Source organism: Myxocyprinus asiaticus, chromosome 44, assembly GCF_019703515.2.
Source record: "Myxocyprinus asiaticus isolate MX2 ecotype Aquarium Trade chromosome 44, UBuf_Myxa_2, whole genome shotgun sequence".
Classification (NCBI taxonomy): domain Eukaryota; kingdom Metazoa; phylum Chordata; class Actinopteri; order Cypriniformes; family Catostomidae; genus Myxocyprinus; species Myxocyprinus asiaticus.
The window spans coordinates 9,702,433-9,718,880 of NC_059387.1; the positions used below are offsets into that span (position 1 = coordinate 9,702,433).

The 16,448-nt window shown below is 37.6% G+C and overlaps 2 protein-coding genes across 2 annotated transcripts in view; one reads left to right on the forward strand and one right to left on the reverse strand.

Annotated features, from left to right (window-relative positions):
- The first annotated feature begins 335 nt into the window (after window positions 1-335).
- LOC127434158 (protein phosphatase 1 regulatory subunit 3D-like) lies at window positions 336-4,248 on the forward strand. The gene has a single exon (XM_051686696.1). It carries the CDS (start codon window positions 622-624, stop codon window positions 1,552-1,554), a length of 933 nt encoding a protein of 310 aa, XP_051542656.1. The 5' UTR covers window positions 336-621; the 3' UTR covers window positions 1,555-4,248.
- A 2,000-nt stretch (window positions 4,249-6,248) lies between these two features.
- Window positions 6,249-16,448, reverse strand: part of LOC127434163 (LYR motif-containing protein 4B) — a 79,423-nt gene continuing 69,223 nt past the window's right edge. Inside the window, exon 3 of the mRNA XM_051686699.1 lies at window positions 6,249-6,856. Within this exon, the coding sequence (XP_051542659.1) occupies window positions 6,788-6,856 (69 nt within the window). The 3' untranslated portion in view covers window positions 6,249-6,787. The remainder of the gene's footprint in view (window positions 6,857-16,448) is intronic.

Consider the following 16,448-nt stretch of genomic DNA (forward strand, 5'->3'; position numbering starts at 1 on the left):
TATATTCATACAGTTTAGGATTTAAAGTATTTTCTGTTTTGCAATAAAATAATGACTGTAATACAACAGGTTTTATTTATATCAGCATAAATTAAAGGCAGCACAACAAAAACCATGGTGTATAAATACTTGACTCTTTAAATAATACTTTTTTTTATCATTTTAATAAGAATGGATTTTATATAATTATTAATTATATATCACCAGCTTTATAAGAATACAGTATAATATAATAAATCATTTTTATAAAAAATATCTAAAAAATGTAATTTTAAAAATAGTTTTCATTGTCTTCAGGCAAAATATTATTTGTTTTTACTTTCTTTTTATTTTGCAAAAAAATATGTCCCCAGACATTTATTTTTAGATTCACACTGACAATTTCTGGGGCCACTGTATTTGAAATGTTCATTGTACTGGTTTGGAGTGTAACTTCTGAGATACTCTTTTTTTTCCAAGAGGGAAAAATGTAAAAATGCCTTATATACTGTAGAGAACTTATAGAGTTCTCTTTTCTGCACATACTGTTCATGTTGTTTCAAAAGTGAGTGGGGGAAATAAAAGATGTTGAAATTCATCTCTCACTGAAGGTTACTCTATTTATCTATCCAGTCTACAGCAATGCAAGCTGCCTGGAACCCGCCAGTGGGTGGGCGTAACCAATACAGGGCTGCACATTTATGTTCCTCGGGGGTTGTTAGGACTCCTGGAGTTGTTATAAATTCGTACATGTTCCTCAGGATCTGTTCTCCTGGACTGACAGATTATATCCTTGGAGATTACAGACTTGGATTGAGGAACACAATGAACGAGGAGCGGATGGAGAACGGAATAGACTCCGATGACGATCTTCAACTCGAGGAGATACCCGATTACCTGATAGACAGGAGAAGAGCCAAGTCCTTACCTGCGTATCCCGAGCAGGTGAACCTTTACCACCAAATCTCTCAGAACTGCAGGAAACGCGTAAAGTTCGCGGATGCGCTCGGGTTAAATCTGGCCAGCGTGAGACACTTCAGCACCAACGAAGATCCCCAGATTCCTGCCCAGGTGCTCTCCAGGCTGAAAAGTTTTTCTCTTAATCACGACCGAGACTTCATGGATGACTTGTGCGTAAACCTCAAGACAAATTTGACACAGGAGCGCCTGGTACCGGCTTTCAAGATGCCCGTGGACTCCGGTGACTTGGAGACGCGGCTTACGCGCTGTTGCGTCGCGTTGGAAAGCGTCACGGTCACACAGTTTGATGTGCGTGGGATCGTAAGAGCGATGAGCACGAGTAACAGGAGAGAGGTTGGTGTCAGGTATACTTTCAACGACTGGCTGTCTTCCGTGGACGCTCAAGCCATTCTGATGCCCACCGAGCACAAAACGCACGGAGAGCGCTTCTCCTTCACCGTGTACACGCCTCCCTTCTTGGATCCAAGCGCATCTGTTCATTTCGCTGTGTACATGAAGGATGATAACTGTGAATTTTGGGATAACAATGATGGACTGAACTATTCACTGAAGTACAGCTCGACATCGTGTGAGACTGAAGCTTATATAAAGTGAGATGGGCATGCGCTTTTACGCACTGGCACGCTGCTTCAATGCAAGGGATTCTTTGGTGCGTTTTGACCTTAGAAATGATAAACACACACACACACACACACACACACACACACACACACACAAACACACACTTTCATGAAGTTTTGTACCTGACTGTACCTTAAAGGCATTGTTCACCCCAAAATGTCAATTCTGTCATCATTTACTCACCCTCATGTCCTTCCAAACCCGCACGACTTTCTTTTTTTCTATGAAACACAAAAGGACATGTTTAGCAAAACGTCTCTGCTGCTCTTTTCCACACAAAGATAGTGACAAAAGAAGCAAAGGCAACAAAAGTATCATAAAACGGGTCCATGTGTCATATACGACAAAACCAAGTATTCTTAAGCCTTTGAGGAACAGACTGAAATTTAAGCTGTTATTTGCTGAAAGTCTTACCCTACACTGTAACTCTCAAAACTTGTGCTTGCATTCAGTATGTATAATTCAAACTGTCTCAAGACACGCAACACCAATGATTTTTGATGTGTATGATACAAGCGCGCATGAGATTTGAGAGCTATGATGCAGAGGAAGATTTTCAGCAAATAACAACTAATAGCAAATACAAATTTTGGTCTGCTCATTACAAAAAGCGAATCTATGGCTTCACAAGAATTAGAATAAAGTGCACAAGTTGTATGGACTACTTTTATGTCACTTAAATGTTTTTTTTTTTTTTTTTTTTTTTTTTTGTTGAGCTTTACAGCCTCAGTCCCCATTCACATTCATTGTAAGGAAAAGAGCACCTTATCACTCAAAAAAATAATTTAGCCAATTTGGGGTTGGTCCAGTAAGCCAACCTTAATGGAAAATGCTGACCACCTTCCATTTCAAGTGCATATCAGAAAGGATGGAGAATATTCCGAACATGTGCAAGGGATCACAAACATCGAAAGAACTAAATCCCTTTGGCTGGACTGTTGGGGGCAAGCACTGAAGGTGTGTGGACACTTATTGTATTTGTTCGATTTCTTCTTTATATTGACTTTCAAAAATAAACCCACCCTGAAAGTATTTATTGGAGTTAAATGACAACCAGCTCTTGTCTTACTATATATATATATATATATATATATATATATATTGGCTAGAACACTGATGCAACACTTTGAAAAATGGAGGAGAAAGGAGTTTAGAAAAAAAATGGAACATTAGTTAATTGAAATAGGCCTGATACATCCCTGTACATTAGTACATTACACTGTACACTGATACATTAATTGTGGGTGTTTTAGTTTTTGAGAGCAAACAGTCCATATATTTTAAAGGAGGTGAAGTTATGAAGTTACCTCTAAAGTCAACAGCAAGTAGCATATCTGACCCTTACATTACTTAACACATAATCAAATGTATATTATTAACTGCCTAAATAGAGCAAATGCATTACATCTGACTTAAATGCAAAGATTTAAGATGTTAAAACATAACAAAATGGTATGCAAACTCATATTTTAAACTGGCTTCAAAAATCACTGCTTTGAATGGGTCTATTTAAATACAGTAAATCTCCCTCAAAGCAAAGAGAACATTTAGTGTGTATTCATGTTTACATTTTGTTTGACATTTTGATTTAATGTTATGGGACTACCTGTCAAATACTTTGAGCCAAAATAGCTCCAAATGAAATATCCAATAAAAAGTGTTACTTTAATTCTCATGAACACTGTAATGATTAATGCAAAAATGCCTCTGTCAAAAGTATGTGCCTCATGAATAAATGTAAATTTGCATGCATAATTTTATTTAGATCTCACCATCTCTGTTTACATGACACAGTTATAACTGGGCCACATATTAAACTATGAACAAACATGCTTTAGCAAAACTGTTTGCTTTTCTATGCACAACCTGCCTCTCTTTTTTTATCATCAATGATTGAAAACTAATAGAATGAGCTATTTTAAAACAATCGGATCAATGTGGATGATACACAGAGTAGAAACGGGTTAGAAATGACTATATAGAGCAGTGCATGTTGTCAACTGCTTCAGGACACAGATTTTATATTATGAATGAAGTGGCAACCCAACACAATGCTTAAAATCAAACATGAAATGTATTAACATTACAATGAACTGTAACTGTTTGGTTCAGCCACCAAATCAGACAGAAGGAAACTACAATGGACAGTCAGGACTGCTGAGAGGGTTATTGGTGCCCCCCTGCCCACCCTCCAAGACCTGTATGTCTCCAGACTGAGGAAACGTGCAGGTAGAATCACTCTGGACCCCACACACCCTGACCACTCCCTCTTTGAACTGTTGCCCTCTGGCCGGCGCTACAGAGCATTGAGTACCAGGACATCCAGGCACAAGAACAGTTTTTATCCTCAGGCCATTTTCCACATGAACAATTAAACTGCCTCAGGACTCCCCTATAGTGCAATAATGTAAATACATATCTCATGTACACATGTAAATTCACATATTTAATTCAATAACTGTACATACCCCTACCTTGCACATACATTAACACTTGCACATGTACATACACCATTCTGTTATATGTCCTACTATTTGTATGTCTGTTTATACTCTTACCTTGTTTTATATTCTGTGTCTAAATGTAATGTTCTGTGTGCACTTGTTTCTCCTATCATCCAAAAAAAAAAAAAAAAAAATAATAATAATAAATAAAAAATAAAAATTCCTTGTGTACGTGAGAACACTTGGCAATGAAGTTCATTCTGATTCTGATCCTGATAATATGCAAAATTATTAACATGAAAATCCAAAAACTGAACTGAAGAGCCACTTGTGTCACATTTTTAAGAGTGTATTTTTAGACTCTCAAAAAATACAGATTTTGACATTGTTTTTATGTGAAAAAGTCAAAGGTACATTACTAGTTTCAACATTATTTGCACTTCAGACCTTTGTTTTGTTGGACAAGAAAAACTATCTTCATACCACGTGACCCATGTTTGGTTTTTGACCATTGGAAAAGGGTAAAATTGAACAATTTACAGATGAAGCAACATTGGGAGCCCCATATCTCTAGGATATAACCACACAGGGCTTAAAAAAAAAATGAAGATACAAAAAGGGAAGTTTGTTCTGAACCAGAATCTAAAAGGTTATTAAAGGGGTCATGACATGAGGAATATAATTTTCCTTGATCTTTTGACATATGAGGTCATTGTACAATAAAAAACATACTGTAGGTTTCAGAACATGAAAAAAAAAAAAAAAAAAAGCATTTATTTGGAATTTGTGGAACTTGTGACATCACAAGGACCAAACACATCTGTATATAACTGCCTCTTCAGTGAGACATCAATGTCTATTTTTCCGTCATTGCACGCCTGGCCCACTGGTGTTCAGACAGTCAGTGACAGGTGAAGAGGTGAGAGGGCCTGTCATGGGAGGTTCATCCAAAGGAGACTTACACAGGACACCTTCATGTGCCTATCTGTATTTCTACATAAGCCTGCACTAGATGAACAACTTTGACCATTATCATACATCTCGTGCCGCTTTTAAAAGACGAAATGTTAAGTTATAACTCTAAAAAGGAGACGCCCATCCTGTTTTATCTTGCTATTTGCTCTCATGCTGTTGTGCTGCTTTTAAGGCATCCTGGAATTTTTTTGAAACCCATGTGTGCTAATTTTAATTGTTAGTCTTTTGTAAACATGCTCTAGAATGGATGTCTCTGATCTTTTTGATGCTTTTCTGGCGATGTGCACCACTTTTTAAGAGCGGTACAATCTCAACTTTAAAAACGTGTCTCATTCTGCTGCTGCCAGTGAAGAAACACAAGCTGTTCTGTGTAAACAAACATGGAAGATGTGTGAGATGTCGCTCCTGTGAAGACCAGGCTCTCTGCTTTGGCCTGTTGAAGCACCCCAACATTACCATGGATTGTATTACGTTTGCGTATTCAGAACATTTCAGTGTGGATTGTATGTGAACAAGTCACATTATGATTCAAGATTTGCAAATGAACTGTTATTGAAAGATGGGGAAGTTAAAACACTATTGGATCACAAAAATGTAAGTAAACAATTTCATTCATGAATATTTCATATGCCATGACTGTTTTATAGTTTAAAGTGCTACTTGAGTGAACAGTTTAATATATTCAGATGAAATGTGTTAGGTGTATGTTATGTGTTAAACTCTGAAATGTATTTTTATAATGTTGTGTGGAGTTTGTTCCTTTTCTTCGGATTGCATTTCAAAAATGGCTGTATTGGAAGGACTGCACGGTGTTAGTCAATCATAACAGTGGCCGTTTACACTGAAGTCTTAAAGGGCCAGAGAGCTTGAAACCAATTGTTTCAGAGAGAGGGCCATAGACAGGGTGGAAAATGATTATATATGACTAAATTATGACTGTTTTGGTGCAAAATGATGATATAGTGATGCTGCCACCTTTCTAAGATTATTTTTGGCCTGTATTTTTGTCACAAATCATAGTTGAAAATTGTCATTTTGATTCCCTCAACAAAACAATGGATTATACAGTAAATCAGAATCCATGTCTTTTAATATTTTGGCTTTGATCATCATTTATGTTTATCTTTCACCACAAAAAATAAAAAAATAAAAATAAAAAAAACAATAGCCATATTAACAGCTGACAAAATACTTTGCACCAAAATAGCATAGAGTTTGACTGGATTTACAGCTTTTGACATCAACAACAAAAGATAGGAAGCATTTTCTCCTCCCTATTAAAAGTTGATAAGCCTTTAGATTTTAGTAACTTAACTATGTGTGATTAACATATATGGTTAGTTGCATTTAATTGTTTGTATTGAGCAGTTTTGTTCTGCTGTTTGTGATAATCTCAGAACAGAACTGCAACTGTTGTTGACAACCACTGATATACAGCAACCATTGCTGTCCAGATATCAAATAATAAAACTCAAATAAATGTAACTGACATAAATTTATTATAACATTATTACAAAAAAAAAAAAAAATACATATGTACATTTCATATATCAGTTCATGGCACACTGCATCTTAAATGACTGTGTAAACAAGGAAGGTGGATGGTATATCCATTCTAAAGGCATGAAGGACTTCATCACCCTTATGAATGGCCAGACTCCATCCTGATAAAGTTGTTTAAAGAGGACACATGAAGAATTGACAGAAGACGCTCAAATAAGACAACCACAAATCCAAGAGCAGTCCTTTATAGTCAGAGAACACTTGACCATCATTACTAAACTACATCAAACAGTCTTCTTATCTCCATGTTCAATGATGGTCTTCTGAATCTCGTACATCTTCCCTATGGACACCTGTGGGAAAAATGGAAAGAGATCAAAATTTCTGGAGCTGCCAAAGTTAACACAAAGTTGAAGCAGGTGTGTTTCATGTCAAAATATTTCCTCTCATTTTAGCTTAAAGGGATAGGCAGACCAATGGCAGATGAGGGAAACCTGTTTGAAAATGGTCATTGTTTTTGCAACTCTGTTCAGTGACTCAGTACTAGTGGCGCAGAAATTACACAATTAAAATTAAAAACTGACCATCAATGTTAAAGGAGATTCTTGGTTATGACTTAAACAGAAAATGATGAGTGGGAGTTCATGGCACTAGAAAAACGCAGCTGAATGGCAGATATGCACGTAATTAAGGCAGTGAGGTGCTCTGAAGTCCAAAGGACGTTTTGTAATCTTTATTTGTCCATGTTTTCAGCAGAGGTCAAGCCCTGAAAGTGGCCAAATCAATAGTGAACAGAGAGTCAAGCCAGAAAGATGCGTCCTTCATGATGTGCTAGGACACACTGTATATGAAAACTGCATGTGCTGTGTCCATCAAAAGAAGATGTGGATGCAACATTTTTGGAACATGCTATGACCTTTGAGAGGACAGACTTTACACCACAATAAAGCCTAAAATGAAGTGTTTGGCCACTATGGATTTAGTAAAGAGCTTCAGTTTAATTAAACATCTCATCCAATGTTGGTGATGGGTACCGTATGTTGAAATTAGTTGTTGGCTGATACAGTTTTATCTAGAAAGCAGTGTGGTTTGGGGTGGATTGACAATCGGGAGAGGCGGGATTTTCCCGGTTGGCCTATGTGCTGCTATAGACTGACCTTACAGTGAAATCAGTAAGTGTTGTTGGGCGTATGAGCATGTGTGAGCTCCATTTTTACAGTGAAATGTCCACAGAGGGGTGCCAAAAGTGAGTTGTGAAGTAAGATGTTTTCAGCTGTACAGGTCATAATAAAGTGAAGAGGAATGCATATTTTACCCTCCCAACCCAAACCTAACTTCAGTGGAGTAAAAATGAAATGTTAGAGGGAAATGTGCAACCTCTGAATCGTGCTCTTCACTGATTACACATTTGTTTACAATTGAAGTTCTTTTTAACTTCTTTTAAACTAAAAAAACGCGAGGTTTACATACAGTAAGCAATGGAAAAACAACAGTGTGCTCGGTTTGAAGAGTGGTGCGGAAAAACAGTGCATCAAAATAATTGCCACGACTCTCAGAAATGGTGCAAATACTGTACCTACATAAAGTGAAGCTGTTGGTTTAACTATACTTCACAGCTTTAGAGATGTAGTATTCCACTGTGAGTGATCATGGAGTGAGAGATGATGCCAATGTTCTCATCATGGTGTTTTGTGCGTGAATGAATCAGTATTTGAGTGTTTTTAGCAGTTTTGACGCTCACTGCCACCTACTGCCGTAAATATGTAATGTCGCAGTGATAAAACAAAATCTCCACCTCTAGCACAGGTCATACACAGTATATCAGCACTCTTGGAATGCCTCTTGTCCAATCAGATTTGAGGACTGAAACAAACTGTTGTATAAATTGAAACAGCTGCAGCAACAAATGCCTAAATGCAGGAAACAATCAAGCAGGTTCTTCGTTATCCTCACCCAGTTCTGCCCAGAAACAGAGAAATGGCCCATGCCATGTGAGCTTTGATTTATCTGTAGAAGCATAATCTTTTCCTCCTTAACCACCCGTGAGTTAAATTTGTTGACACAGTGCCAAACGACTCCAGCAAAACTCCTGCAGTTCACACTCACCTCAACAGCACTGCTGCAGCTTCACCTGCTCTATATTTAGTTTTTGACCGATGTTTCGGCTAAACACGACACCGGCTGCACTATTAAAGACGTCTCAAAAAGTGTCAAGAAAGTCATCAGTTATGAAGACACTTTGGAATGTGCCGCAATTTGCCGGCCTGTCGGGGGGAGAAAGTCAGAGCAGAAGATAAGAGGAAAAGATGCAAGGTTGGCAGAGGGGATGCACGTGTTCATTTTTCATAGTGATGGCTCAGCAAAGAGGAACATTAAGATCCATTTCGGAGCATGGGCGGCCCTCTGTAAATATGCCCTGCATCCCTGTGACACAGACCATATGTCATCTTCAGCCTCTCTCCCTGAGTCTCCTGTCTATAACCTCTCTTTAAAAAGAGACACACTGGGCATTGACGCAGCCATGCACAGCATCCTGAGGAAGCACAGCCAGATGACTGATAGGACGGTGAGGAAGCAAGCTGCATTATGGTCTAGGTGGCATCCTGAGGAGTCAAGTGGCCAGCTGGTATTAGTTAAGTCAAGTATTTAGTAAAAATAAAGTCAGACTGATTCTAAACTGTGTCGTGCTCTCAAGTTGGTGTGAACTAAATGACTATATAAATCTTTTTTTTGGCAACATTTTTGCTGGTTGGAGAATGACATTTACCAAAGAATAGATTGCTTTCAAATCATTAAAGGAATATGTACCAAAGAGCTGCGTGAAGATTCTTCTAAATGTCTTATTTTGTTCCACAGAAGAAAGAAAGTCATAAGGGTAAGTAAATAACCAAATTTTCATTTTTGGGTCAACTTTCCTTTAAGAAAATTGATGAGAATTTCGTAATGTGCACATGCATTTAGTGATAATTTGTTTCAAGATATTTGTGTGCATTGCATGCAAATTCGAGCTTAAAGGGATAATTCACCCATAAATGAAAATTCTCTCATCATTTTCTCACCCTCATGCAATCCCAGATGTGTATGACTTTCTTCCTTCTGCTGAAAACAAACGCAGATTTTTAGAAGAATATCTCATCTCATTAGGTCCATAAAATGTAGGTGAATGTTGACCAGAACATTGAAGCTCCAAAAAGCACCTAACAGCTGAATTATATTATTGCTATTTTATACAAATCAAATTCGCATTGGCATAATTATTAACATGACAAATCTAAAGTGTTATTACATTTTAAATAAACTATACACAGAAATTGAGCAACGAGAAGAACTTTCCTATTACAATGACTGTTGTCACTCACTGCAGTTTACACTGTTTGAGCCCCAGAGTTCAGCGTGAGCTAACTGATGCGCCAAACAGAGTTCTACACTCTGGCAAATGCTCTCATTAAAAACAAAGCTGTCTAATCAGCATAATAAATCAATTATTTACACCGCGTCTATGCCTTGATTAGAAAGGGAGCGTTTTAGTTTGGTCGTGTTGCTCATTTGCAATGCATTTACCATCTATGTTGCAAGCGAGCGGTGCAATATGCAATGAATCCAAAATAATTCCAAAAAGTGCTTTTCGGATTTGTATTACAGCTTCTTTTCGAGTGTCAGGTGATGATTCTTCAGTATTGAGTTTTGTGTGCCACCACGAACAGAGGTGGAACATAAAGCAAGCATCTGGTGATTCAGACGGTTTAAAACTTGCACATTAGGATCAGTTGTCATTACTGATAGAATGGATGACTAATTTTAAGTGGCTCTGATTGGCCATTGCCGTTTCATTGCTCAACAGACATGGCTGTGATTCATTAGAATACTCAACTGCTGCAAAAACATGCTGTAAACAGAACCATTGATGCAACAGGTGCAGACTTAAATTGAACGCTGTACTTGTCAATTTTTACGATTACATAATCGTGGCAGCCATAACCGTAATCATGATTAGTTTTTTTATTAATTGTGCAGCCGTACTGCTTTCTCAGACTTGTTTCTCATAAGAGTGAAAGCACGATTAGTCAATTTTTCAAAAACGGGAAGGAAACCTAAAAATATTTCCTTTTTTTTTTTATAGAGCAAAAGATTCAATGGTTGGTTTGATACTTTTTTTAAGCTTGTGTCTGCAACTCTGTCAAACCTTTTCTTCAAAACAACAACACATTTCTGGTTCTGAGGAGCGTTTGGTTATCAAACTACAAGCTACTCCTAATTTAAAGAAGCAAAACTACAGATAAGCAATCCTAAAGTAGCTACCAACACTACAAGCTAATATCAAAAAGTAGCTTCCTACATTGAAGCTATTTATGGGGGCTATCATTCTTAAATATAGGAGAGACTGGGGCTAGTTGTCACATTTTCTTCTCTACTGAATATTTCTCAGGGTAGGTTTATCTTTTAAAGTCAATTTCTGTATAGCCACATACCTTAAAGTCTTGACTACAAAAAAAAATACAAATAAAAAAAAGTTTTTTTTAACATGTCATTTAACACGTTTATGCCCGGGGAAAAAGATACAGGTAATTAAAAACATGTTGACTTTTTGTGATAACTTGCCCCAATAGTGAGGTACACTGTCACACTATATGGGGTAAGTTGTCACAATAGAATCTGCCTTCCAGTGGCGTAGGTTATATATGAACATTGGGAGGGGACAGGGGGAACACGATCCCCGCTCAACCCCCGATCATAACCATCAAAACAAAATCTACACCTCTCTTTAAATCTACGTCAGCAGATCCTAAAGGCGCGGTCACACATACCTTCTCACGGCAAAATTCAGCGAGCGACGATAGCGTGAGCGGACGATGAGCGCTTGTGCAACCAGCAAAAATATAATTTTAAACAGCCTTTATAATGCACTTTATACTTAGTGAGACTTAAGTTAAAAAGAGCTCAATTAAAAACTCACAGCTAAAATGATTTCTATGTCCACTGTGAATATTCAATGTAGTGGTTTACAAAGTACTGGCCACAAAGAGGTCACCACCATACCAAGCAACTTCCTATTGGTCAACGCGGCGATTTCGCCTGTCAAAGTTCACCAAACTTGAACTCGAGGTGAAATCAGTGTAAGGAAATTCTTCACCACCGGAAGCGTTAAATTTACAATCACATGGATTCCCATTGAGATGATTGTATTTTGCCCGCAGAATTTCAGCGTGCAAAGGTATGTGTGACCGCGCCTTTATGCAAAATTTTAGTAAAACAATTGAGGCACAAAATGATTCATGAAACAACAAAATGGATAAGGTAACATACTGTACAAAAATATTAAAAAATATATTTTGCCAACAAATATCGTACAAACCCAATTCCAAAAAGTTGGGACAGTATGGAAAGTGCTAATAAAACAAAAAGGAGTGATATGTACATTCTATTCACCCAGTGCTATATTGAAAGCAACAACACCACATTATTTTATGTTTTACCTTGTGAACTAATTTCTGTTTTGTTTTTTAAATGTACACTTATTTCAAATCAGATAATTGCAACACACTCCAAAACAGTTGGGACAGATGAGTGTTTACCACTGTGTAACATCACCATTTCTTCTGATAACACTTATTAATGGAATGTTGCGAGTTCAATACAAGTTAAGCTTAATCGACAGCATTTGTGGTATAATATTGATTACCACAAAAATTTATTTTGACTCGTCCCTCCTTTTCTTTAACAGCAAACATTTAGGTAACAGTGAGGCACTAACAATGAAAGTGAATGGGGGCACATTTTTGGAGGGTTTAAAAGGCAGAATTGCGCACCTTATCATTTCATAAAACATCACATTAATTATTCTGTTAAAACTCGTATTATTTGAGCTGTAAAGTTGTTTTAATTGTAATTTTTACAGTAATTTTTAGGGTTTGTTGACATTACATCATCATGGCAACAAAGTTGTAAAATTGGCTATAACTTTACACAGAAAAGGTTAGTAAGTGATTTTATCACTCTAAAATCATGTAAACACGCATATTGTTTATGTCTTGTGTCTATACTTTAGAAATGAAGTGCCTCGCTGTAACACCGATTTTTGCAGATTTCTGCAGTCAGGTCAATCTAGCAACCACACTCTCTGCTTACACAGCCATGCACTTGTAATCTGGGCAGCATGTGGTATGGCGTTGTCCTGTTGAAAATACAGGGTTGCCCTGGAAAAGACGGCGTCTGGATGGCAGCATATGTTGCTCCAAAATGTGTACATATCTTTCTGCATTAATGGGGCACTCACAGATGTGAAAGGTACTGCATTCATGCTAATTTTAACCAGCAGACAGAGACTGAAGTGGTTGTCATAATGAATCAACTGCTCAAATAGTCTTTTCAACATCACAATATCTTTATTTTTTTAAGTTACAAACATTCACACTATCACCAAATAAACTAGACTTGACAGCACTTATTTCACTGCTCCCCTGACTGCAGCCGCCTACTCTCATCTACATTCAAGGCGAGGCGTTTGGCATCTCAGACGAGCCTGTTATGGCGGCACGCACACACGGCAATCACGTTCATAATCGCATCTTATCTATTATAATCAGTGATGATAAACATCTAAAAAACACTTTATATGTTTGCTAATATATCATCTGACCTCCAGTGCATCTGCTGTGAAGTGTACAGTGACATTTTTGTTTTATTACAGCACGCATTAAAGAACTCACACTGGGGGATCCGTCAGTACAGGAGAAACTCACGTGCAAAAGGGTTTTAAGACAGTGACATCTGAGGGATCGGAGATCACACGCATTCAGAAGTGGTTTTCCAGCAGGACAACATCAAACCACATACTGCCCGGATTACAAGTGCATGACTGTGTAAGCAGAGAGTGTGGTTGCTAGTTTGACCTGCCTGCAGTCCTGACCTGTCTCCAATTGAGAATGTGTGGCACATTATGAAGCACACAATACGGCAAAGAAGGCCCTGTGCAATTATGCAGCTGAAGGCCTGCATATAAATGAATGGGGAATGCTAAACTCAAATTGTGCCCAAATGCAATTTTACACAGTGGTAAACACTTGACTGTCCCAACTTTATTGGAGTGTGTTGCAATCATCTGATTTGAAATGAGTGAATATTAAAAATAAATAAATAAATAAATAAATATAATTAATTAATTATAATTCACAAGGTAAAACATAAAATAATGTGTTGTTGTAGTGCTTTCAATATAGCACAGCATAAATCAAATTTACATATCACTCCTTTTTGTTTATTAGGATTTTCCATACGGTCTCATTTTTTTTACTTCAGAATTGGGGTTGGAATAATAAAAAAAAAAAAACCTGAAATAATAATAAAAAAAAAAGAAAAGACATTTAAAACACATGCATGTCATTTTATGAAAAATACCTTTATCCTAAGAAAATATTTAAACTTTTCAGTAAAAATCTGCCTTCATAATATATTTGACCTTTGCCATAATGTGGTTTATGTTAAAATTTCCTAAAGCTATAACAAATATGAAGATAGTTAAATTTACTTTGGAGGGCTGAATTCACCAAAAAAAAAAAAAAAAAAAAAATAAAAATTCTAATATATATATATATATATATATATATATATATTAAATAAAATATTTAGTCACTGTGCATTTTACAAAGCATTAGACAAAGCAGTTAGTTAATAGACAAACATACTCTGCTTAACTCTACAGCTAAGCTACTGTCACACTACTTAAAATTGTTAAATTACTCCCCTACACTGGTTCACAAGGCTGCTTTTACAGTTCAAAAGTTTGATTTCACCCCCCTCGCACTGGCCCCACAGGTCTCTTTTCACATTGTATTATTTGGTTCCAAATTGCGGTACAATGGCATCATCAAGGTGAGTACTAGTGAATCTCAGTAATAACTCAGGAGGAGTGCAGCTGGAGCCTTTTTTTTTTTAATCAAATTTTATGCCTCTGGTTTCACCATCAACCTTAACACAAACAGCAATGAGATATGTATCATACTACAACAGGCAATTATAAAGCGAACAATAGTGGGTCACGTTTCCGCAATTTAGGCCGGATCGCTTTCATGCCAAAGGCACGTGAACAGTTCCCCAGACGACAGTTTTCAAGACAACTGACGTCAATCAAGCTGAACTCTGACGTCAAACAGACTCCGATCTACATTGAAAGCGCCCTTGGCCCACAGTAAGTGACCCAAAATTAAAATTCTTGATGTTTCAATAGTTTAAGGACCATAAAAGGCCTGGTTCTGTACCAAAAACTATATCGTCACATTAATACTGTCCATTACATGGCACTGACAAACAAGTGAAAACAATTGTGTGGAGTCAGCAGCGTTTCACCATGTCCTCTGCCAAAGCTGGAGATGCTCTTGACTGTCCTCAGGATGAGTTTGTGCTGTGCCATCACAGCTCTCTCTGTTTCGCCTGACATCAGCAGGGCACGCAGGGTACATCGCACTCCAGGGAGGCACCTGTGCAAACTCACCCAGAACAGACAACGTCCCTCACCATCATCACTATTTGACCAGGAACTTCGAGCCCAACTGACCTCCAAACTACATCTGTGTAACAAAGTGTAGGAATACATAAAAAAAAGATCTAAACAGACTGATCTGAAAACTGAACAGATTATGTGGCAGTGGACAGTGACAATCCTTCTTAATTCCATCCAATGAATCCTAAGAGAAGTAAATGCCAGAGTTGGAGTCTGTATTCTGTGGTCTAGATCTGCGTTTTATCTTAAGGCAGTCGCACACCGGACGAGAAGCTCCACGCCACATCGCGGCTAGGACAGGACTCTTCGATGCGGTGCAGGTGGCAGTCAAAAGTTGTTACAAAGGTTTTTGTACATCTTCAAGAATGAACAAAGTGATGTTGATGAGTCTGCAGGTTAGTGTATTAAACAGGTGTAACTGCGCAAACTAATGGCGACGTTTATTATGCAATTTCTCTGTATGTACTGTAGCCTTGAATAGGTTTTATTCAAGCTGTCAAACCACAAAAAGACATTTGTAACTGAAAATACATTGTGTAGGCAATATGAAAGAGACATACTCACAATATATCATCCAGTGATGTCTAGAGTAAATAATCTATGTCCTTTGATAATGATTCGAGTTGAATTTAATGGGAAGCTATGCAAGTTACGTTCCGTGGCGTGGCAGAAATTTGAGCAGCATCCAGAGTCGTAGCTGGGCACTGACAACAGACGCCGGGCGGCGGTGTGCATACCTTCATAGAAAGCTATAGTTTCAAATTTTAGAATGCGCCATGTCGTCCGCCAGATGTGGCTGGTGTGGGACCCCCTTTGTGGTAACAGACAGGACTGCAGTCTATTTCTAGCATACTAAAGGTGATAATTACCTTGATTACTAGATATGGCACCTTATACCAATAACACGTTCTGTTGAGGGTCTCATCGCTGTCCCTAGCTCCTCTTAGAACTTTCAAGCTACATCCACCAAACTTCGCACAGATCTTCATACTGTTCTGACTTGGGTTGCTATGACTTTTCTATCTTATTAGAATTATGGTTTTTGTATAACGTACGATCAAATATCTGACAAATCCCAAAGACTTACATTGACAGAATGTTTAAACATGCCAAAACTATTCAAACTCCACTTGTCAAATATTCAAACATAAACAAACCCACAAAATGCCTTTAATCTGCTATTGCGTATCTATCGTTCGTTCGTTAGTTCAGTCATTCGTTCTAGCTATCTATTGATCTATCGTTCTAAATATATATCTGTCTGTCTGATGGATATATGTATCTGTCTGTCTGATTATCTAGATAACTGGCTTTCTGATGGTTATAATGTCTGTATAACCAACATCAATGTTGTCAATGGGTCTGTTCCAAAACTTAGTGAGCTACCTCGCTGTCTCCTGCCTACATAGGCAGCTGTCTTCTATGGCAGCATCCTTACTGAAATGATG

Coding starts and splice junctions, on each gene's coding strand:
- LOC127434158 (XM_051686696.1), top strand. CDS start 622: ATGCAAGCTGCCTGGAACCCGCCAGTGGGTGGGCGTAACCAATACAGG.